At 36.3% G+C, this 24,721-nt stretch overlaps 1 protein-coding gene across 12 annotated transcripts in view; it reads left to right on the top strand.

Annotated features, from left to right (window-relative positions):
- RAPGEF6 (Rap guanine nucleotide exchange factor 6) overlaps positions 1-24,721 on the top strand; it is a 202,655-nt gene that overhangs the window by 97,034 nt on the left and 80,900 nt on the right. For all 12 annotated transcript variants that reach the window (XM_019807466.2, XM_034655968.1, XM_034655967.1 and 9 more), the window contains 8 exons: positions 3,827-4,004; positions 6,002-6,138; positions 8,281-8,439; positions 9,020-9,172; positions 14,055-14,219; positions 17,054-17,161; positions 19,228-19,431; positions 22,716-22,824. In XM_019807466.2, the coding sequence (XP_019663025.1) occupies positions 3,827-4,004; positions 6,002-6,138; positions 8,281-8,439; positions 9,020-9,172; positions 14,055-14,219; positions 17,054-17,161; positions 19,228-19,431; positions 22,716-22,824 (1,213 nt within the window). The remainder of the gene's footprint in view (positions 1-3,826; positions 4,005-6,001; positions 6,139-8,280; positions 8,440-9,019; positions 9,173-14,054; positions 14,220-17,053; positions 17,162-19,227; positions 19,432-22,715; positions 22,825-24,721) is intronic.

Raw genomic sequence — 24,721 nt, 5'->3', positions numbered from 1 at the left:
TACCAGCAAGAGCTGGAATATTGTGAAATAAAGCATTTGTCTTTTCATTAACTTATTTTTTAGAAACCTGAGGCATACATTCATCCCCCATCCATCTTTTTTAGTTTCTATGTGGGAAGTAAAACATGGTGTTAAAAGTCCCAGTGCTTCATTTACTATCTCTATGGCAGCATGAGTCCTTAAGTCATAGCTGCACTGCCAGTCTCTCTAAAACTGTGCCACATTTCCACTAGGATGTTCGTTTGACACCTCAGCTAGCTTTGCAGTACCACATTTCCTTCTGCTTTAATATTTCTGTCAGAAATAATCTGTGTCCTAGTCAAAATTTCATTTGTCTTTTAAGTACTCCCATTTTAACATGGGGCTGGATCTCACGACCCTGAGATCATGACCTGAGCTGAAATCAAGAGTCAGTCGCTTAATGGACTGAACCACCCAGGTGCTCCTACTTCCATTTTTTTAAACTTCCCCATGAGATAAATTACAAGAATCGTGTGACTTTACTCATATATTTTAAGTTTCAGTGCTTCACCATTATCTAACTTAAAATTTTCAGTCCATATTTGTAGTCACATTCTAAGCCTTCCACTTCTAAACACAATCTGTAAATCTGGCTTTATGTTCCACTGTTCCCCACTTGAACATTCTAGATTCTGGTCACGACAAATTACATTTGTTATTCCCTGAACATGTTTGCTTTATCCTGGCCCTGTGTTTTGGTTATGCTCTTCTATCTGCAGTTTTACCCTGATGACATTTTCATATCGTCTCTCATGTCACAGAAATTTTTGTGTGGATCGTGAGTCGAAAATTTGTGCAGGCAAGGTTTGTTTCTTACTTATGTATTCCATTCTGAGTTAAGCACACTGTTGGCACTGAGGAAGTAATCTAGAATTTTTTTTAGTTGAGTTACACTTGAAAGTAAAAACCAATATTGTTCCCAAGGAGTGTGCAGAGAATCACTAGTAATTAAAGCTTGATTATATCCAGGGCAAAGGAGGGTTTACTTGAACTGCCTGACCTATTGTAGAGAATATGGAGTGGGCTATTCTGGACAGCATTCCTTTGAAGGATTAATTTTATAGCGTTCTTTCCCTGACCAAAGAAATAAAGAGGAAACATAAGGCCTAAGTGGTACATGTAAAAGGTTGAACGAAGTACTCTAAATGGGAATGCAAAAAAGAGAAACACTGAAAGTTTAAGGTTAATATTAGACTTAATATTTGCTCTAAACTTGAAAATGTGTTTTTTGTAAGTTTGTATAACTTTTCATTCCAACTTGTAGTTCCCCTCATTCTTTATCTAGATGCAAACAGGAAAAGGATATCCTCTGGTGGTTTATTTGGGGAAGGCGAAGTCATCAGAAAAATCACCTCAGACTGTCTGCCTCACCAAATTATACTTACACCTAAACACAGAGATACATTGTACTGCAAGAAAGGAAAAACACAAGTTTAATGAACTTGCCTTATTAGCTGTTTTACCAAAATACCCTCCCCTCCCCAACTTAATTTATTTTCAGAAAGATTTTCTTGAGGGTCTGCTGTAATCCAAGTGCTAGGATAAAGTAGTTGAAAGACCAGTGCTGATCCTCTCTGTACCCTGTCTTAACAAATGTGATGTATCTGTTGATTACATTTTTTTGGTAACAACTGTTGATGTTATCTTACTAGTCTCTCAGACTCTTAAATTTTCTTTATGGCCTTATTCTTTGCTTTAGTTGGGGTACTTTTTATTGCCCTTCTTCAAGTTTACTCTTAGAGTTTACATTTCTTTACTTAGATTTCCCGTTTTCACTCTGCTTATGTTTGTATTTTCTTTTAAATCTTAGAACTTATTTATAATGTTGGAAGTTCATGTCTCCTAATTCCATCCTCTCTGTCATTCCTGGGTCTCTTTATATTGATTGATTTTTCTCCTGGTTATGTATCACATTTCCCTCCTTTATCTATCTAGTAAGTTTTTATTGTATGCTGGGCATTGCAAATAGTACATTTTGAAAAAATTCTTATCTAGTTATTAGAGAATTAAACTCTGGCAACAAACTGCATCCTCAGAAATAGTATGCAGTGACTTCCTGTCTTGATGGTCATTATATCTACCTTCACCTTGAAACACCTGACTGACTTTTCTCAGTCAAAGAATTAGACCTTGGATTCTACACTGCATGTTTTATTCACTTATTTTTAAATTAAAAAATCCTTTTTAATTTCCTAGCATGTTTTTGGCTACTCTTCTTTACTATTTTTAATTCTTATTTTGCCACCCTATCCTTCTTGAATACTTAAACATTTTAATAGCTTAATGTTTCCTTGAATGATATTATTCATCCTTTTTCATTGTACTTTGACAAAAGTACAGTTAAAGAAGTTATTTGTAAGGGTAGATTATATTCTTTCCTTTACAGATGTCCTTAAAAGATCTCTCAAAGAATTCCTTTGGTACCCTTCTGACAATCCCTACCCATGATTTCTATTCTCCCTGAAGAATTTTCCTCTTAAGTGTCTTCACTTCTCACTTAGATGACAATAACCCTTGCCTGTTATTCACATAACTGAGTTGAATCTTGCTTATTTTTGCTGTGAACGATCTTTTTATCAGAAATAATCTAAAAGGTTTGGAGACTATGTTGAGATAGTCTGGGTCATGGGATGAAAACCTGAAATTGTGATGAAAACAGTGGTTTAAGAACCCAAATATGTAAAGTAGATTGTCTTAATTTGATAAAGTGGAGAAAGGCTACTCTGGGGGTGAGCTTCTGTATTCTGAAAAATTAAACTGTAGAGAAAATTGTAAAGGATATTGCTTTTGTGTTTTTAACACTAGTTTCTTGGATTAAAATCTGCATATATAAATAAATGAGGTTTTTGAAAGTCATTTTAGCATGTATACATTTAAATTAAAACTATTTTTTTAAAAAGAAATAATAACCTGCTAACAAGTTTGTGGTTCCAAGGATATATTATTCAGAAGTGACTCCACTTAAACCCTAAAGTTCTGTAGCCAGAAAGCAGAGGCAGTTTTGGCGTCAGGGAACCTGGTTGCTTGCAGGTGTGTGCCCCTGTCTTGTTTTCTCTGTAGTCCTCTGGCACCTTGTAGCTTGCTTCAGTATGTCCCAGTTATTTATTATTTCATTATTTTCTATGGTTGACGTTTAAATTTACGGTTTTTAAGAAATCTGCTAGTTCCTTTACAAATATCAGACCAATACATTTCCAAAGTTGAGGTTGTAAGTGTAAGCTTATTTTAGACATTGGTTGCAGTAATCTCACCTCTTCTTTGCACAATTAGATTCAATAAAAAGGTATTGGGAAATTTTGAGTATGTTTTCGTGACTTCACAATTGGTCTATTTTAGCCCTTTTCAGAAAGTTTTATACTTATGTTCTTAATTTACATGGTTGCCTACCTTACTGGGCTCTCAATCTTTGTGGTGAAAGAATATCTTATTTGCAACACCCCGCACAGACTAATAGATACTCATAAAATGATTGTTGGTAAATGGTCTCTTTCCTGCACTTTCATGTTTTAGGAACTGTTACACTTCTAAGAAATGCATGTGTTGTTTGGAAAACAGGTATTAATCCAGGTGTTTGTATATCTCTTGACCATTTTATAAACTTACTGGCTCAGATTTATCATCTGGATGTCACCATGAGCCAGTATTTTTGGGCAGAGAGAAGCCTTTTATAAGTAAGTATTGTTTTATTTTTGATATAACACAGTATAGCCTGATTCTTTATAGTGTTAGGGAGGGGTAGTTTTGATTAATTCAGGCTGTGATATACAGTTTTTATAAAATAATCGATCAAGATTTCTTTCTGTAGGCTACGGAAAGTGAGGTAGGAGATGTAGATTTAACACGTCTTCCAGAAGGACCTGTTGATTCTGAAGATGAAGAAGAGGAAGATGAAGAGATTGATCGAACAGATCCACTACAGGGGCGAGATCTTGTTCGAGAATGTCTCGAGAAAGAACCTGCAGACAAAACTGATGATGACATTGGTAAGATACACATCTGTTCACAATAAGAATTTTAGAGTTTAATTTATATATAGTTAACCTCTTGCTGTGTAATAAAATACCTGAAGCTTAGTGGCTTAAAATAACACGTTTATTTTCTCATAGCTTTTGTGGGTCAGGAATTCATGAGCAGCCTAGCTGAGTGGTTCTGGCTCAGTTTCTCATGAAGTTGTAGTCAGAATGTCAGCAGGGGTACAGATATCTGAGGCTTCACTGGGCTGAGTTAGAGGATATACTTTCAGGGTGGCTACTCACATGGCTTTTAGTACAAGACCTCAGTTTCTGCTATGTGGGCCTCTCTATAGGCTCTTAAATATTTTCACAACGTGGCAGTTGGTTTCCCCCAAATCAGATAATCCAAGGGAGAGTAAGGCAGATGCCACATTATTTTTTATGATTTGGCTCAGGAATGTCACATAAGTAACCGTGCTATAATATGGGAGAGAACTGCACAAAATCATGAAAGAGGTTTAGAGCCATCTTGGAGGCTGGCTGCCCCAATTTGAGAGTTTGTTTGGAAGATGCAGCAGGGAAGTACAGCTATTGGTATACCATTGACTGAATAACAGTCATCCTTTATTGGGAAAGTTCATCCTCTTGAACTGAGCGCGTAGCTTGCAGAGAGATGCACATGAAACAGGGAGGAAGGGGACACCTCCCTAGCCAGGCAGATCATCTGAATCAACACTGGTGATTACTGGGGTGATAGAGGTCACAAGCAGATAGCCCTCATATCCTGGCTGCTCCCAGTTAGAAAACAAAAGTTTGACTACATTAAAGCAATTTCCCTCTTCTTGTCAATAAGATATTTAAGATACAGTAGTACAACAGTGTCTGATGTCTAGCTTTTTAAAAATTTTTCAAAATGTTATCAACATTTATCTTTTTACTTGTAGCTTGAAAAAAAATATATATATATAATTTTTGGATAGAAGTTTTACGGATTTTCCCTTTGGTATTTCTTACAGAATTAATCACTTTGGGAGGTTGAATAATACTAAAGATGCTAATGTTTTCTTTAAGAACAAAGATTACTTAGTGTCACTATATATTGTTAGGATTCAATTAAGATTTTATCCTAGGTTTCCCTTTTATAATAGCCATATTGCTGTCATTCAAATCAGAAGATGCTACTACTAAAAATCATAATCTATGTGAGATCAGTACATTTGAACATTCCTTGCTATTCTAATGAGATAGTTAATTAACTTGCAATTTAGACTCACGTTATGAATAGTATCTGGACAGAAACTGAAAGTGCATTTTTAATGATAAAGAATTGTATACTGTGCTCTTTTCACAGTTTTTAAAAAAATCTCCCAATTATCTGGGTAGATAGCACTTTATAGTTAATTCTTTTTCATCCCTTAGCTGACTGCTTGTATATGTGTTTTTCCCTTTTATTTATCTTTATTACTCATGTATGTGTACCAGTAACATTGGCCTAAGGCAGGCACTCATAAACATTTGTTGGTTATAAAGAGAATTACTTTGCACTTCCTACAGCAGTTTGGAACTAGAATTCAAATTTGTTATCCTTCATTGCTTAGTTGTTGACACTTATTAATAACATTTTTTTAAAACTCTGTCCTGATAAGAACGAGACAAAATACTTTTTTGCTAATCTGTTAGGTGGAAGGACATCACTAACTTAACTGTCATGGAGTGATATCTCAGGCTAGGAAAATTAGCCTCATTTCAATCTCTTTGGGTTTCTGGTACTCTCTGGAGGTTGTGAATTCTGGGTAGCTTCCAGTATGCTTATTTTCTTGTGTGATTCTGAAATATCCGTTAAACAAATGATTGATTTTTTTTTTTTAAACAGCAATCATCTGGTACCTTGGTTGCTCAATGTTAGCAGCATAAATTCATAAGTTGATTAGAAATTTGTGTATTAATAATTCTATATTTTATTGGATCTTTAAGGTGTAGTCTTTGATGGTGTCTATACCAAAATTTCTTTTCTTTTTTTTTAATAGAACAATTACTGGAGTTTATGCACCAGCTCCCTGCTTTTGCAAACATGACCATGTCTGTAAGGAGAGAACTCTGCTCAGTGATGATTTTTGAAGTGGTCGAGCAGGCTGGAGCTATTATTCTTGAAGATGGGCAAGAGGTAGGTGCACAAATAAATGTTGCATATTATTTAGTGTGGGAGCTAATTTTTAGAATGATTTAATTTCCATAAACTTATGTAAATCTTGATTTTTGAAATTTATACGGTTTTTACATGAATGCTGAGTTTGAGTTTGTTGTAATTTCTGAAGATACAAGTTTTTATTTTTGTTGTTGCTTTACTTTGTCTTAATTTTTATTTCCCAGCAATGAACCTAGCATGGATGTTCAATAAATAACATTCATTGAACCAAATTTGTTTTTACTCCTCAAGTTGTAATACTTCAAAAAAATTCTTAATCATTCTATTTTTCTATTTATGTCATTATTTAAAATATTTGTTAAGTATTAACTCACTCTCCTTATCCATTTTGCATGTTATACATTAAAAAAAAAAAAGTAAAACACATATCTATGCCTCCTGGTAGACTGGTGTCAGTTGAGGCATTTATGTGGTGGCAGTTCTATGTGCAGAAATGTTTGGCTGGTAACTTTGGGTGGGTGAAAGGAGGATGCAGAGGAACTGAAAGGATGCAGAGGAATTACTGTAGTGTTTCTTATCAAACTGATAAAAATTAATGCTGACATATCAGTCAATGAAAATTGTCATATACTCTAGTAGGAATATAAACAGCATTTCTGGAAAGTCATTTAGAAATTTCTAACATGGGCCTTGAAGAATTAACAGTCTCTATCCTGTTTCATTCATTGAGTGTCTTTGTTCAGTACATAATATAAAACTTAGAGTTATGCCAGAAGATGTTCATTGCAGCATATTTATAATAAAAATTGGAAATGACTTAAATGAAATTTAGTAATCAATGGTTAAGTAATTATTATATGCCTACAAATGTAATATGTAGGTATTCAAGTTATTTTAAAATTGGATGGAATCTCTTTGAAGGCAGGGGCCTTATCTCTAGCTTTATCTACATGTTTTTCCCCCATATCCTAAACATCTGACACATAAGATATACTCAAGAAAAAAAGTTTCATGAACAAATGAATTTAGTGTTAAATTTTCTTAAAAGGCAAGACAGTCTAATAACTGTTTCAACAGTCTAAAGTAATATAAACATAGAGAAACTAAACCTCTAACAACAACTGTGTAAACAGTGGAATTTTGAAAAACTTTTCCACAGATTTTTATATTCCCTTTAATTTTTCACAGTTCTGTCAGCAAAAATTTGTTGTGTGCCTACTTTGTGCTGGGTACTCTTCTAGACACAGGGAGTGTAGTGGTAGAAAAACTAGACACAGTCCCTGTTCTCAAGTAATTTATGTTATCCACAAATTGCACAGTGAGTGGATTTCATATTTGAAATTACCAAAAAAAAAAAAACAACGGTTTTTCGATGCTTCTGAAAAAAATTTTTTTTTGCTACTGATTCTCCTTCAGACCTGATAATCCAGATTTCCCTTGAATCACCTTTAAACTGTTGAAAGCATAGGCTGATAAGAGGAATACTCAAGGAGAATAAGTGGTCTTTCACTGATACATAGTGAGTTAACTTCTAGGAGCATCATATGTTGCTATATAAATGAAGGCAGTATTTTCTCAACGTTGAGAGAAATTTTCAGTATTTTGTTGACTATGCCTCAAAATTCAGGGTTTTAGTAGTCTTTCTGAATTAATTACTAGCTATTCTTTTTTTCTTTTGAGTGCTTGCCATGTCCTAGGCACTGTTCTAAGCACTCAATATGTATCTTAGTATGTATAAACTCATTTCATTAGGACAAAAGTCCTGTGATAGGTACTCCTGTTAAGCCCACTTAGAAATCAAGAAACTGGGGCCCTGAGAGGTTAAATAACTTGCCCAGAGTCACTCACCAAGGTAGTGGCAGGGTCTGGATACAGATTTCAGGAGCTTGTGGTTTTAACCATTACATCATTTTTCTCCGAGTATTTGGTCAATTATGAAAGTCCCCCGATGTCATTTGGTGACTAAAAGAAGAAAGAATAAAATAAACTTTATTAGTTTGCATAGACAGGCATAGGATGTTTTCTGACAGAGTATAAAGTAATATAACCAGATCTTTTTCTTTTTTAAAATAGACAAGTTCTATGTGTTGATTATTTTTCAAAGTTAACGTATAACTATCTTTTTAAAAAGATTCTTAAAACCTTTCTTTTTCTCTGTAGCTTGACTCATGGTATGTTATTTTAAACGGCACTGTAGAAATCACTCATCCAGATGGAAAAGTTGAAAATCTCTTTATGGGAAATAGTTTTGGAATTACTCCCACTCTGGATAAGCAGTACATGCATGGAGTTATTAGAACTAAAGTAGATGATTGTCAGGTAAGTTTCTCTCTTAGCTTTTGTATTCTTGTTTGTTGATTTAAAATGGCCGAGCCTGTTTTTTCTTCCTCAAAATAAAATAGCTTGACTTGAGAATTGGGAGTTTTCAGAAGCTCACAGTTAATAAAAGGAAACTAGATTTTGGGTCTGACTCAAACATTTGTGGAATTGAACAAAGTATAAATTTTTAGAAGAGATTATACGAAATGTTGGTTTGTTAAATCTCTATTGGGTAATAGCCAGCTTAGTCCTTTTTTTTTTTTTTTAAATAAAGGAAAGAAATAGGAACTTCTGAGTTGTTTGTTTCTAACTTACTCCTGCTTCATGTTCTCTTTGGCCTCAGTTTTGAGAGAAGTAGATATTCACTTCTCCTTTTAGAGCAGAATTCAAGAGGACTTAACCTCTTTGGTCTCTGTACGTGAATTATTTATTTCACCTTGATTTTTGTTAAGGGTTAAAGGGATTGAATAAAAAAGAACTGATGCCACTCGATTTCTTACCTTTGTGCTCTGCCTTGGTGCACAGTGATATATTTATGTACTACAGGTTCATTAACTGTCCCCATGTTATTCTCGGACAGTTTGTCTGCATAGCCCAGCAGGATTATTGGAGAATTTTAAATCATGTGGAGAAAAATACCCATAAAGTTGAGGAAGAGGGAGAAATTGTTATGGTGCATGAGCACCGTGAACTAGATCGGAGTGGAACCAGGAAAGGACACATTGTAATCAAGGTGGGTGTTTTTATTTACTATTCTAGTTACTAATAGAATAAAGTTTTTTTGTTTATGAGGCTTTGAACCACTTTTTGTGCAGTGCAAGATAATTCACTAATTTTAGAATCTAAGCAAATATGTTGGTTCTTTTGCTTTTTTCTGCATTGGTTTTTACACATTTCAGTAAGTGTGACATTACCATTTAATATCAGTATGGGTAGGATATTATTTTAGAATACATTGGTCAAAGATTTCCTTTTAAATTTATTTTTTTGATCCATTGATAGTGGGAGTTAATTTCGTCAAACACAGCAATACGTCAGAGAAAGAAATGTCATATGATTTCACTCCTATGTGAATTTAAGAAAGAAAACAAATGACATTAGGGGGTGGGAAGGCAAACCAAGAAACAGACCCTTAACTGTAGAGAACAAACTGAGGGTTGCTGCAGGGGAGGTGGTTGGGGAGATGGGTTAAATGGGTGATGGGTAGGGGCGCCTGGGTGGCTCAGTCGTTGAGTGTCTGCCTTCGGCTCAGGGCGTGATCCCGGAGTCCTGGGATCGAGCCCCACATCAGGCTTCGTGCTCTGCTGGGAGCCTGCTTCTTCCTCTCCCACTCCCCCTGCTTGTGTTCCCTCTCTCGCTGGCTGTCTCTCTGCCAAATAAATTAAATAAAATCTTAAAAAAAAAAAAAAAAGGGTGATGGGTAGTAAGGAGGGTACTTGTTGCAATGAGCCCTGTGTTTTATGTAGGTGATGAATCACTGAATTGTATACCTGAAACTAGTATTACACTGTATATTAACTAACCGGAATTTAAATAAAAACTTTTGAAACGTAAAAAAAACCCCAGCAATATTTAGAAACAGAAACTTAAAGGACTCATCACAAAAGTATGAAGAATGATAGATGAAGATGTAGAGTGCTTACTGGGTATTTATTGCACTGAAATAGGCATTATCTTCTCTGAACCTCAGTTTTCTTATCTGAAAATGATATGACAGGGCTTTTTTATTAGAGCTAAATGAAGTAAATCAAAAGCCTTAGCACACTGTAGAGTCTGAATATTAATCCCCATACTGTTTTCTCTAGCTCCCTCTCCCCTGTCCTTTGTCCACTTGCCCCCTTGTCTCCCTCCTCCCTCCCCCAATAGCCAGTCTCTTGGAAGATCTCTAGATTGTAAAACAGAGAAATTATAGTTGAAATAGAGGAAATAAAAACATATAACCATTTCTCTTTTCAGCGTAGTCTTGGTTGCAAAATAAGTAAATGTATTTTTATTCATTACAAATGCATGAACTTATTTAATAATGTGAAGGACTGATGTCAGATCCATTTTTTTCCTCAGAAGTAAGGCTATTCTGCAACATTTTTTCTTCTAAACTGATAAGTATTAAGCTTTGTATGTAGAAAAGGTGAACATGTGGGTGGATTGCCATAGACTGTCTGTTTATGGGGGCTCATGTTTTTTAAATTCTTTATTTTTAAATAATTAAAACCTTAGAGAATAGTGGCAAGAACAGTATTGAGCTCCTCACTCACAATCCCCAACTGCTCATTAGCATTTCACTGCATTTTCTCCATTGTCACCAGTCTTTTTCTGAATCATTTGGGAACAAACAGTCTGCAAGTGTGATGCATCATTCCTGAGTATTCCATTGTGTATTTCCTAAAAACAACACTCTCCTACATAAACACCATGGAACCCTTCAGGTTGGGAAATAAAAATTGATACAGTACAACCAGTCAGCCCCCAGACCCTATTTAGATTTTCACCGACTCTCCCAGCAATGGCTTTTGTCCTTTCTCATCCAGCATCTCACCCAGGAACACAGTAGCAGTTAGTTGTCGTGTCACTCGAGTCTACTCTAAGAACAGTCTTTATCTGTTCATATTCTCAGCAGTTTTAAAGAATGCACATCTTTTATTCTGTAGTGTTATCCTCCATGTGGATCTTCCCAGTGCTTCCTCGTGAGCAGACACTGAAGTCATGCTTTCTGGCAGGAATTCCACAGAAATGATGTCGTATTCTTCTCTGTGCGTCATATCAGGGAGCATGTAATGTCAACCTGTCCCACCATTGGTGAAATCTACCTTAATCATCTGGTCATGTTGTTGTCTGTCAGATTTCTTCACTATCAAGTCACCATTATACCCTTTGTAAATTGTTAAGTGTTTGGAGGAGAGATGTTTTGGCATAGTGTCAGTATCTCCTGCTAACTTCTTTTCTCCAGTCTTCCATTGACTCCTGCCTGAAATGGTGATTTTCTTTTTCTCTTTTTTTCTTTCTTTTTCTTTCTTTCTCTCTTTCTCTCTCTCTCTCTCTCTTTTTTTTTTTTTTTTTACATTTATTATCTTTTTCTGTAAGGATGAAAATTCTCTTTTCCCCCATTAATTCAGTTATATGGGCATGGATTTGTGTATCGTATGCTGTCACCACCATTGTTGTTCCAGTGGTCAGATTGTCCTAGATTTGGCCAGTGGGACCTTCATAAGGCTGACTCTTGTACTCTTTTGATATGTCCCCATCATTTTTTGAGATCTTTCCTATTATCTGGCAAAACAACATGTTCAGACTCATCTTGTGCTTTTCCTGTTCCAGATTTGGAATCAGCCATTTCTCCAGAGAGCCCTAGATCCTACTAGTGGAGAATAGCATTTAAAAACTAAGATCTGGGGCGCCTGGGTGGCTCAGTCGTTAAGCGACTGCCTTCGGCTCAGGGCGTGATCCCAGCATTCTGGGATCGAGCCCCACGTCAGGCTCTTCCTCTGGGAGCCTGCTTCTTCCTCTCCCACTCCCTCTGCTTGTGTTCCCTCTCTCGCTGGCTGTCTCTCTCTCTCTGTTGAATGAATAAATAAAATCTTTAAAAAAATAAAAATTAAATAAAAAAAAATAAAAACTAAGATCTTTGGGGAGCCTGGCGGGCTGAGTTGGTGGAGCATGGGACTCTTGATCTTAGGATTGTGGGTTTGAGACTCAATTGGGTGGAGAGATTATGTAAAAATTAAACATTTTAGGGGCACCTGGGTGGCTCAGTCAGTTAAGCATCTGCTTTCGGCTCAGGTGATGATCCCAGGATCCTGGAATCGATCCCCGAGTTGGGCTCCCTGCTCATTGTGTGCTCTGCTTCTCTCCCTCCTGTTGCCCCTGCTGGCGCGCACGGGTGCGCTCTCTCTCTCTAATAAATGAATAAAATCTTAAAACAAACACAACAACCACCCAAGATCTTGTCACTTAGTCTTTCATTGCTACTTAGGTGTTGTTGCTTTTAGAGCCTCTGATCAGACACTGCAGGGAGAGATGTGTATGTATTTACTATACTATACAGTATATTTATAGTAAATGTATATTTACAGTAGATGCATACACTTCTATAACTTTGTATAGTCTCCATCTGTTTGTAATAATCATGAGTTCATACCAGCATTCCGAGTTCCAGTGCTATACGTATACACAGTTTTTCCTGTCCTTTCTCTTTCCATAATTGTAAATATCTTTCCAGCAGTGGCTCTTGTTATGCTCTGTGTATTTACTTACTTGCTCATTGTAACCAGTCTCTATCATGCCAGTGTCACCATTCCATTCATCTCCTTTGCCTCCCAACTCTGCTCACCCTGTCTACCAGAATCCCACATTGTTGGATACTAGTGGGCCCTTTGGTGACATGCTTCTGCATGACTATGGGGCTCACCTTTAAATATATTTTGAATATACAGCTTAGTCTCTACAGGTATCCTACCCCAGTGATTTAGCCAGTCAGAATAATGGACTTTCTTTAACATGTCGATCAGTTCCTCCCCCAGCTTAACTATATATGATCTAAGAACCAGATTTAAAGACCTCAACGGAAGATTGGCCTGTGAAAGTTAAGCCCAATTTGGTGCTCTTTGACTTAGATTGTTTTGGAGGGTGCAAGAAGAACAGGAATGATATGTGGTTGCCTTGTCCCATAAATACGTTATATGAAAAACCTTACTTTGACTTCCTTCTTGAGAAATGATTTATATACCTTTCTTTAAGTAAATTCTTAGATAACATTGTTAGTATTGATGTATGTTTACCATACAGTTATTCTCACCAGTGAAATTGTTTGGGTGAATTGAAATTTGAGGTTATGGACAACAGTTGGTTTTTATATTTGGTTTAACATCTGATTTATCTCTATATTTGTTCTGTGTACACACTGTTGAAAAGGCTGCAAAGGTAATAAATTTTAACAATGATACAGAAGCTTAGAGCAGTAGATAAATGTTTACATTCCTTTTTGTAAATCTCGAGACAGGCAAGCGGTTAAAACTCTGAATTAATGTAAAAACTATATATAGAACTTCTGGTTCCTCTCAAGATGGTGAACTAGCATGGAGAAACTATAGAAAAAGAAACTTCTTTTCTAGGAAGTAAAAACAACAAAACACACTGTCTTGAACTGGTGTGTTGTTTCTTTAGCCTGGGGCAGAAGAAAGTTGAAGATGATTAAATTAGGAGGAAAGGTTTTTTTGTTTTGTTTTTTTAAGTTTAACTCTTAACTTGTTCCATCTGGTGGCTTAAGATGTCATCTCCACACCTCTACCAATTGTAGAAAAGTGGCAGAAAAAAGCCGCACCAGGGGTAAGTCACTGAATTTCAAGGATGCTAGGATGAAATGACTAAACAGCTACAACTGAGTAAATGCTGTTGGGTATTTTCATTCCTCTGCTCTTTCTCTCTTTCATCCTCTGGGGCTGGTGGATTGCAACCTGTAAAGACTACCTTCTCCCATTGCTAAGTATTTTTTTTAAAGGTGAAACTCTGCTTTGAGGAATTGTGTAATAGAGTGATTACAAAGGGATGTAGTCAGTAGAGTTCTTTGTTTCCTCAGCTATTTGTTTATTTCATAATCTTCTCTATCCTTGGATTCATAGGCAACACCTGAGCGTCTCATCATGCATTTAATAGAAGAACATTCCATTGTCGACCCAACTTATATAGAAGATTTCCTACTAACTTACAGGACATTTCTTCAAAGTCCTTTGGATGTTGGGATCAAACTGTTGGAATGGTTTAAAATTGACAGCTTAAGGGATAAGGTTGGTTTTATAAATATGAAGGACATTTATATTTTATAAATATAACCTATAAATTTGAATAAAACTTTCTACAGTTGATAAATATTTATTTTGATAATATTCAGTTCACCTAAAAAAGTAGCTCCACTTAGTTACTTTTGTGAGAAAAAGCATGTTAAAAAGTGGACCTTTTTAACCTTTAAAGTTAAAAACTGAAATAGGCTGTGGTATAGCTATAAACTCAGAAAATATGATAGCTGCATAATAGTATTTTTGGAACTTTATCAAAATGTTTGTTTCTGGAGGAGATCAGTAAAACATTTATAACTTAAGTAATAGTTTAGAAAGATTATTCACCAAGTAAATTATTTTCATGGGAGCTTAGATTGTTTGTAAGCCCCAAAATAGAAATATGTTCATTTTTGAGTTAAAGACTTATAATCATTTTAAAACAGTCATTTTGATCCTAATATCTCTCTGTTTTGACTTATTTTAAATCTACATTTGAGGGTTGGTTTTTGTTTTTTTGTTTTTTTTTGCATTAAACATTGTTTGCTATTTTAAATTATCTTACCTTATTTGACAGGGTGTTTGTACATTCAGTGGAAAGACTAGCAATAGCTCAGCAAATTGGTAGGAAGTTACTTATTTTAAGAAAAATAAAAGAGTAGGGTCATAATTGCTTGGTATGTCTTTCTGAGTTAATATCTTTTTTTTTTATTAATAAAATAAAATGTATTATTTGTTTCAGGGGTACAGGTCTGTGATTCATCAGTCTTAAACAATACACATAGCTCACCACAACACATACCCTTCCCGAAGTCTGTCATCTGAGTTATATCTTAAATAAATTAAATGTACCTGGACTCTGGAATTCCATTGTTTAGGAAACTAAGGTGTTTCAAACTAATAGGCTTACCTCCCCACCCCCTTCGGAGTTATGTGTAGCTACTTCAGTTACTCAGGAGATAAAGGCATGCTGAAGAAGGAGCAAAAATATGAGTGAGGGGCAACTAGATATTCACATGCAAAAGAATGAATTGGACCCTTAACCTACCGCATATACAAAATTAACTCAAAATGAGTCAGAGACCCTAAATACAGGAGCTAAGACTATAAAACTCTTAAAAGAAGAAGTTAAAAATCATGACCTTATTAAACTTTTTTGTATTCATATGTTTTGTTTAGATGTTTTACAATGACGTGCTGTTTTTACAAAAATAAAACCTTTTCTTTTAAAACTTAAAAAAAAATGACCTTGGATTTGGCAGTATTTTCTTAGATAAGTATCCGAAACAAAAACAACAAAGGAAAAGAAAACAGATAAATTAAACTTCATCAAAATTAAAGCCTTAAATGGAAAGAAAAGACAGTATGTGGAATGGGAGAAATATATTTGCAAATCTTATGTCTGACAAGGGTCTAGTGTCCAGAATGTGTGATAAAGAACCCTTGCAGTTAATAGCAAAAAGACAACACAACATAAAAATGGACAAAAGGCTTGAATAGACATTTTCCCGAAGAAGGTATATAAATGGCTAGCAAATACATGAAAAAGATCTTCAACACCATTATTCAAAGGGAAATGCAAATCAAAACCACAGTGTGATTGTACTTCACACCCACTAGAATGGCTTTTAAAAAGGAAGGGAAGTTAACAACATCCCCAAGGATGTGGAGAAAATGGAATTCCCATATATTGTTGATAGTAACATAAATGTCATAGCTGCTCTGGAAAACAGTTCGGCATTTCTTCAAAAAGTAAAACATACAATACCAGATAGCCCAGCAGTTCTCCTCCTACGTATTTATCCATAAGAACTGAAAACAGGTATGCAAACAAAAACTTAAGATACAGATGTTCATAGCACTGTTGACAATAGCCAATAGGTAGAGACAACCCAAATGTCCATAAACTGTTGGATGGATAACAAAATGTGGTACATCCATGTAATAAAACACTATTCACCCATAAAAGGAAAAATAGTACATGCTGCAACATGGATGAACCCTGAAAACATAATGCTAAGTGAAAGAAGCCAGACATGAAAGGTCACATTTTGTATGAAATATCCAACATAGGCAAAATACACAGAGACAGAAAAGCATTATTAGTGGCTCTTTAGAGAGAGGGCAGAAAGTGAGGTGACTCTGTAATCGGAATGGGGTTTTCTTTTGGGGTGATAAAAATGTTCTAGAACTAGGTAATGGTGATAGTTGCACACCACTGTGAATGTGCTAAATGCCGCTGAGCTGTACGCCTTAAAGTGGTTTAAATGGTGGCTTTTATGTGTGTTCTACCACAGTTTAAAAATATATATAACTTAAATTACTTCCATTGTTTGTTAGGTGCATGATTCAGTTCAACTTCCATTAACGTTTCTGTTAATCTGTGGTGCGAAGTAAGCAAATCACTTTACAACTTTGAAAAGTCACAGTATTTATAATGAAGTAAGTGCAGAGGTGCTTATGTTGAGACTTTTGATTAAGCAATGTGCTCAGCTACATAAACACTTTTGATACTATCCTGCCCTGCCTTTAGAAGTTCACATTTTAGGATATGGTTTGACGTATACATCCTATGTACTTCTTACAGCTTACCATGCAGGTTTATGTTTTTTTTTCGCTGAGGGTACAGTCTTGGTGCTCTCTGTTGCTTGTGTCCCCCCAGAAACAAAAGGTCAAACTAAATCATGCCTCTCTGTGAGAATGAACCTCTTGCACGCAGGATAGGGGGTGAAGGGATTAGCCCTACAGCTCAGTTTCCCCTCGGTTTTTGGACATGCTTTTGGAGTATACTTCTGCAGAAAGAATGCCTCTCATAACTGTATGCTGCCTCCTTCATGTTTCCACAGGTAACACGGATTGTGTTATTGTGGGTAAATAATCATTTTAATGATTTTGAAGGTGATCCTGCTATGACTCGATTTCTGGAGGAATTTGAAAAAAACCTGGAAGATACAGTAAGACACATAAGAATTTATCTTCTTCAAGGTTTAGGGATTCCTTATCCCCGAATAAGAGCAACTCAGAACAACTTTCATCTTCTCCTGTGTCTTGAATGTCTGCTCTGAGTACTTCCAAATTTATATTCTAAATTCTGCACATTCTCTGCCACTAACCCAGGCAGAAATCAGCCTTCCTCCTGCCTCTTCTTTATCGTTTTGAGACTAATGAGAATGCTATCTCTAGTCATCCAGGCTTATGAACTCTTTTCCTTGAATTCCGTGACCAAGATGTCCATTCATAGTTAGTCACCTAGGGCACTAATTGTGGCAGTACACATATTCCCTATAGTCTCTCTCTACCGTTCCTTTTTCACTCCCCATTTAAGGCCTCATTTCATCATGCCTCATCTGTTGTAACAGCTAGCTAATTTTAGTTCTAGTATTTTTTCTAATATATTTTGTGTGGCCAAAGATTGTTTTTAAACTATAAATGAGATGAATATTTCTCTCTTTGTCAGTAAACTAAAGTATTTCCTACCAGAGTAATTCCTCATCCATATATTCAGATCCCTCACCTACATTTTCAGTCTTTTTTTCTGTACACCCTTGATTTTAACCAACCAGATTATGTTATATTCTTTACCACTTTTCAGGTTTGAATTCTTATCTTCTAGTGTTGCTATTTGAACTCGGTGCAACCTTCAAGACCTATTTTATGTATCAGCTCTGCATTAGACATTCTGAGTCTCCCTTCTGCATGTGATTTCACTTGTTCTAAATATACAGCACCTAAAATAATCCCCACAAGGTCATGTTAACTTTCACAGTAGCTATTTATAATTCCATTTACTCTGTCAGATACAAACTTTGAACTGCAGCTGAATTTATGTCCTCCAAGCAACTTGAAATTTTGGGAAGTAAATTAATAATGCAGCTATCCCACCTGTTAGACATGTGAACTTGAATAAGTTGCTCAGCCTTTTATGCAGTTGTCTTTATAGGTAGTAGCCCCTAGTTGATGGGGATCGTTACAGGGTTTATAATGAGCTAATGAATGTAACAATCTGGGGAAAAAACAACAACAAGAACAAAAACCTGGCACATAGCAAATGCCCAAGAACCTTTGCTGTTCTCAGAGTGTAAGTGGATTGAGTTGAAAAAGGGACAAATAGGCAGATTTCTGTCCGTACCCTTACCTCTTAGTTCCTATAGCTTTCTCAGCAGCACTTCAGCTCTATGCAAAATGGGAAGAATGAACAGAGACAGGGGAACTTGAAGAGGCTGTAGAAGCTTGCCACCATCATTTGTGTTTTCCAGTGCTCGCTATATAGATATTTACAGGCTAATGGAAAATAGAAATTACTTTACAATCATGGGATTTCTTTTTTGGTAATCATTCAGTCATCAGGTATTTATTCAGTTCTACTTTATACTCCCAAGGTGTTAGGATCAGAACAGTGTAAGGCTGGGCCCCTGTCCTGAAGAAACTTTAGCTGCTTTTTATGGACATGAGGTTTACACGTACTATGCTATTTGAGAACAGTTGAGTATTAAATTGGTATTACAATCTGAAAGTGAGAATATTACTAAGCTTAAGAAAGATGTAAAATAATACAGGAATAATATACCACGAAGAGCTAGGGACTTGAATGTGTCTTTCAGTATGATTGTATTCAGAAAGGTGGTTCAGGTCCTTTAAGGTTTTAAATGAAGGTTTATAAAGTTTTCTGGATTTATTTAACAGCCAGGAGATGAGCAAGATAGTAGGGGAGATGTATTAGGACAGTTCAGGCCATGAGAAGTAACATTTTGTCTTCCTTCTCTAAATGAGACATCATTTTGAAATCTTTTCTAACCTGTGATTATCGAGCAGTTTTTAAAAATCGTATTGTGAGATCATCATCTTGACAGTGCTGTGGGGCGGAAGTTTTCCCTCCTTCAGTTTTATGTACGGTGGCTTACATGTTCTTTTCTCTGTATTTCAAGGTATCTCTGATTCTAATAATTTTAGGTGATTTTTTAAAGTCTATAGGCATAGATACATAAATTTACAAACATTATACCTTTATTTGCTTTTTTAGAAAATGAATGGTCATCTCCGCTTATTGAATATTGCCTGTGCTGCAAAGGCCAAATGGAGACAGGTGGTGCTGCAAAAGGCTTCCCGAGAGTCCCCTCTGCATTTCAGCCTTAATGGAGGGAGTGAGAAGGGGTTTGGTATTTTTGTTGAAGGAGTAGAACCTAGTAGCAAAGCTGCTGATGCCGGACTGAAACGTGGTGATCAGGTAGGTAAATAACTAAGCACGTGAATTAAAGCTTTTTTGGAAGTAATATGTCTGCTCCTTTTTTTCACATGTAATATTCTTCAAGTAAGCATAATCAATTTAAGGAAATTGAATTAAAAATTAAAATGAGGGGCACCTGGGTGGCTCAGTCGGTTAAGTGTCTGTCTTCGGCTCAGGTTGTGATCTCGGGGTCCTGGGATCGAGTCCCATGTGGGGTTCCCTGCTCAGTGGGGAGTCTGCTTCACCCTCTGCCCCCCACTCATGCTCACTTGTGTACGTGCACTCTCTCAAATAAAGTCTTCACAAATTAAATAAAAAGGTAAGTGGCCAAAATTGCCATAAATGATGGTTTCAGCTTAGTGTTCATATGGTAACAGAACTACATCCCTAAGCAGAGGAAGCCAGGTGAGGGACTAGGAAAAAGGAGACACTAGGAGAAAGTTGGTGGGGATTTATTCTCTCCATTAAGACTTCAGGTAGCTGTAGAGTGAGCATTGTGTTCCCAGATGTGATTCCTGACAACCTTGTTACCAAAAAATGTAGTTACTATGCCCGCCTCAGTTCTGTTAATCGTACTAGTCACATTCTCCAGAGATGAGCTCTAGGAATCTGTATTTTTTCTTAAGATTTTATTTATTTATTTGACAGAGACAGCCAGCGAGAGAGGGAACACAAGCAGGGGGAGTGGGAGAGGAAGAAGCAGGCTCCTAGCAGAGGAGCCTGATGTGGGGCTTGATCCCAGGATGCCGGAATCATGCCCTGAGCCGAAGGCAGATGCTTAACGACTGCACCACCCAGGCGCCCCAAGGAATCTGTATTTTTAACAGAGCTCTCTAGGTGATTCTCATGCACACCAAAGAGTAGTTTTTCAAATTCAGGTGAATCACTTGGGAAGGTTATGTTTTCCCTTTCTAAAATTCTACTAGTTCAATTATTCATTTAGGATGTAGCTTTATTTTACTTTTAACTGAACCGTACTACTGCACTTTCCTTTTAAAATAGTGAATGCATTCACATTATAAAAAGGTCTACACTGCAGAGCGGGGGCTCTCAACTAGGAGTGATTTTTTCTCTCTCAGGAAACATTTGGCATGTTTGGAGATATTTTTGATTCTCATGACCTGGGGGTTGCTACTAGCATCTAGTGGATAAGAGGCCAAGGATGCTGCTGTGCAACATACAACATGCTGCAACAGTGCATCCCCCACAGTAAAGAGTTATCCAGCCCACATATCAAAGGGTTAGGAAGCTGATTTAGAGTTATAATGATTCCCTTCTTCCCCTAAGGGAACTTTTTAAACATAGATATTTCTGGGCCTAACCCCACTCTACTCATTAAGAATATCTAGTAGCTAGAATTCTAGAGTCAGTGTATTTATTGTTCTAGTATTTTATTTTATTTTATTTTTTTTAAAGATTTTATTTATTTATTCGACAGAGATAGAGACAGCCAGTGAGAGAGGGAACACAAATAGGGGGAGTGGGAGAGAAAGAAGCAGGCTCATAGCGGAGGAGCCTGATGTGGGGCTCGATCCCGTAATGCCGGGATCATGCCCTAAGCCGAAGGCAGACGCTTAACCGCTGTGCCACCCAGGCGCCCCTCTGGTATTTTATTTTAAACACATTTGAGCATCTCATTCTTCACAGAAAAAAAAAAACCAATGAAATCAAATGATTTCATTCTTGAGAGAAAATTTATCGCTTTTTACTTCTTCCCTCAGTCTTCCCAGTTATTATTAAAATTATCTGAAATTTTATATCTAGCTACTAAGTCATATTTAACGTCGTTTATCTTCTTTTAAGAATACTTTTGACATTTGCATTAAGTTTCGTGAGTTTATCACTAATAACGATGTAGACATTTATACCTGTCTTACTGATTTCATTGATCAACTCCATTTCATCTGTCCCCTGTATCTCCATTATTGTGATTCATTTCACAGTTGTCTTCTAGTACTACTGGTACCTTTTCTAGTACTTTTGTCAAAGAAGGCCAATAGGTACTATAGTTTTATGTTTCCTTGCATGTCTGGTAATGCTCTTGTTCAGTGGAGTATAAGATTCTTTGGTCATTGTTATTTTTCCCTGAGAACTTTGATGTTACAGAAAAGTGTCACATGACCTTAGCATAGCCCAAGAGAAGTCCAGGAAGCGCCTGGGTGGCTCAGTCATTGGGTGTCTGCCTTCGGCCCAGGGCGTGATCCTGGGGTCCTGGGATTCAGCCCCACATCGGGCTCCCTGCTCTGCCTGGGAGCCTGCTTCTTCCTCTCCTACTCCCCCTGCTTGTGTTCCCTCTCTTGCTGGCTGTGTCTCTGTCAAATAAATAAATAAAATCTTAAAAAAAAAAAAAAAAGAAGTCCAAACCAGTCTTTATTTTTCTTTTCTAGCTCTCTTGTTTGTTCCACTACCCACTACTACACAGTGATGTTTACAGAGTCTTTGTTCTCTGTCCTTGGGATTCAAAATTTTCATTGGGCTGTGTTAGGTCTCTTTACTATCTTTGCATGGTACTAGTTGAGCCAGTTCAGTATGTAGACTCAAGACTTTTTTCAACTTTGAATTTTACTTCTGTGATTTTTTTTTCTTTCATAATATTTTGCCTTTCAGTCTTTCTTTTATCCTTTTAGAATGATTGTGTCAATCCCTGACACCTGTCCTCTATGCTTTTTTTTTCTCTCATTATGTTTATCTCTTTATCCTTTTTTGTTAGAATTAGTATGTTTTAAGAAAACTTTCTGTGTGGTTTTGAGGTACAGCCGAGTTTGGGGATCCCTGCTGTGAAGGTTGAGCCATGTCACGTGGAAGAACCCATCACAGTGGTGCTTGTTGCTTGACTTGCTGGTTCATTCATTGTCAAGAAATGATACTAGATGTATTCAGAGTATCATTTTTGAATGAGTTATCTCTTAAATGCAATAAATTTGCATTTAGAAAATTTCAATAAAATTTGCAATATATACACAGGCACTAATTTTTATCATCTGATCTGACATGATTTAGATTTTTCCTTCATATATAAACCAGGCTGTGTTGTTTTTTTTTTTAAATGTCTTTAATACGATCTCAGAGGGAAAGAATGTTCAGAAAATGTTTTTAGTAGATATTTGGGGAAATACAATAGAAAAGAAAATAAGAGGTAGCTTCACTTCTCACAGAGATAACCATTGTTCACATATGGGTACGTTTTGTTCAAGTTTACTTTTTTTTGCCGTTAAACTTAAGGTAGCAGAGGTAACTAATATTGTTTTTGTCTTAATTTATATTTTACAACTACTTTTCTCAAGATAATGGAAGTAAACGGACAAAACTTTGAGAATATTACATTTGTGAAGGCCCTTGAAATTTTAAGGAATAATACGCATCTTGCACTTACCGTGAAGACCAACATTTTTGGTGAGTTTTGTCGTAAAAACTGAGGCTTTTTGTTTTTGGTTTTGTTCGGTAATAAAAAAGAGAGAAAGTTCTACAATGAAAAGAACAGTAAAATTAAAATAGTAAATTAGTAAAAAATCGTAAAAAAAAAAACCATTCTCTCTGAGCTCTTTGAAAATTTTTTGATTCCTTAGTGTTGAGATATGACACTGTATTCTAGAATTTTCATTTTTCATTATTTGTATTATTTTGGTGTCTTAGAAGTAAGATTTAAAATAGGCATACAAGTATGTTCAGTTAGTCGTTTATGAAATGTCTGCTGAGGAGGTATTATGTACTATACTTTGCTGGGAGGCACTGAGTGAAACTTAGAATGATCTGAATGAAGCATAAAAGTCATAGGCGTTTATTCCCCCTGCTAATGTGCACATCATAGTACTGCTTAAGTTTAACTGCCTTTCTGAAATAATGTGAATGCTAGATTAACTGTTTCATGAAAATAAAACGATCAGTGAATCCCAGATTTTTAATAACAGTGTACTCTACCTTTCTATGTAAAAACACCGATTACTGTGCCCGCAGCGTGTTTTGATCATGCTTCTGTTTGAATGAAGCAAAGACTAAGCTTGTACTTGCATTTTTTTTTTCTTTTAGAGAAGACTTACTGTAACTTGGTTTCATTAGATACCAGAGGATATTCTCTGAAATTCTGAAAAGGGCAACAATAAAAACAGCATAATAATTTGAAAATTATCAAAGAAAATTTAAGAGTCTTTATGAAGTAAGGGGGGAAAATTCCTCTAAGTCATTTGGGTTGCATTTTGAAAACTAGGAGTTGAATTTAAAAGCTGTGCCTACGCAAGAGGAAGTGTGTTTTATTTTTTCACTTTGACTCCTCCTTACACTGCACTTAGTCATAGTGAAAAATGAAACACTTGCTATTTTTCCTCTTTTCACTTGCGTCCTTTCTACTGAATTATGTCCTGTTAAATCTGATACATAACTGTCTATTTGCAATTTCTAATATTATATTTTTTAGTGTAAAATAAGTAAGCCTTTCCAGTTTCTGGATTTCCTGAGTTTGAACTACTTTCTAGAAACAAAACCTGTGGGTTAAATTAAAAAGATTCTGATTTTGTAAAATAAGAAAGCAGAGCTTGCTCTGTCACTTAGAGCAAATGATTCTCCAAGCTTGACTTTCTCCGGCTGTATTTCATAAGGTTCTTACACGGATCAAACACTTTAACTTTTTGTGCCAGCACATAATAATTACTAACAGGTATCAAAAACTTTTATGTATAAAAATATAGAAATAGTAAATTTGATGGTTAATACCATGACCCCTGGAAGACAGAAAAAGGAGATCTAAAGGATGTAAAAGTCAGGGAAGCCACCACCTTAGAACTCCTTGAGTGGTGAGAAACAATTGGCCAGCAGAACTCTAGATTGGATGTGGCAGAGGGCAGGCATTGTGTGATACTACAAAAGGGGCCTTTGTCCTCACCACCTCATTCCTTATCCTGGGCAGAGTATGGTCAGTGACTTTTATCCAAACAAAACACCTAAGAGTATCTCGAAGGAATATTAATAAAACATTTGTGGATATGGAGCATTTTAGTCTAGATGTCTGTCACACCTGGAATAAAGCTCTAGTAACTCTGGCATTATGGTGAAGAAAAGTTGCCCAGTTAGGTAGTCCTGTACAGAACTCACAGTCAGAACCCCTACAAATAGGAGAGGCGCCTGGGTGCCTCAGTTGGTTAAGCATCTGCCTTTGGCTCAGGTCATGATCCTGGGGTCCTGGGATCAAGTCCCACATCGGGCTCCTTGCTCAGTGGGGAGGGTGCTTCTTGCTTTCCTCTGCCACTTCCTCTACTTGTGTGTGTGCACGCGTGCGTGCATGCGCGCGCTCTCACTC

The sequence above is a fragment of the Ailuropoda melanoleuca genome, chromosome 3, assembly GCF_002007445.2.
Source record: "Ailuropoda melanoleuca isolate Jingjing chromosome 3, ASM200744v2, whole genome shotgun sequence".
Classification (NCBI taxonomy): Eukaryota; Metazoa; Chordata; class Mammalia; order Carnivora; family Ursidae; genus Ailuropoda; species Ailuropoda melanoleuca.
Note: the sequence above shows the minus strand (reverse complement) of the source record. Positions and strands in the feature narration are given on the sequence as shown.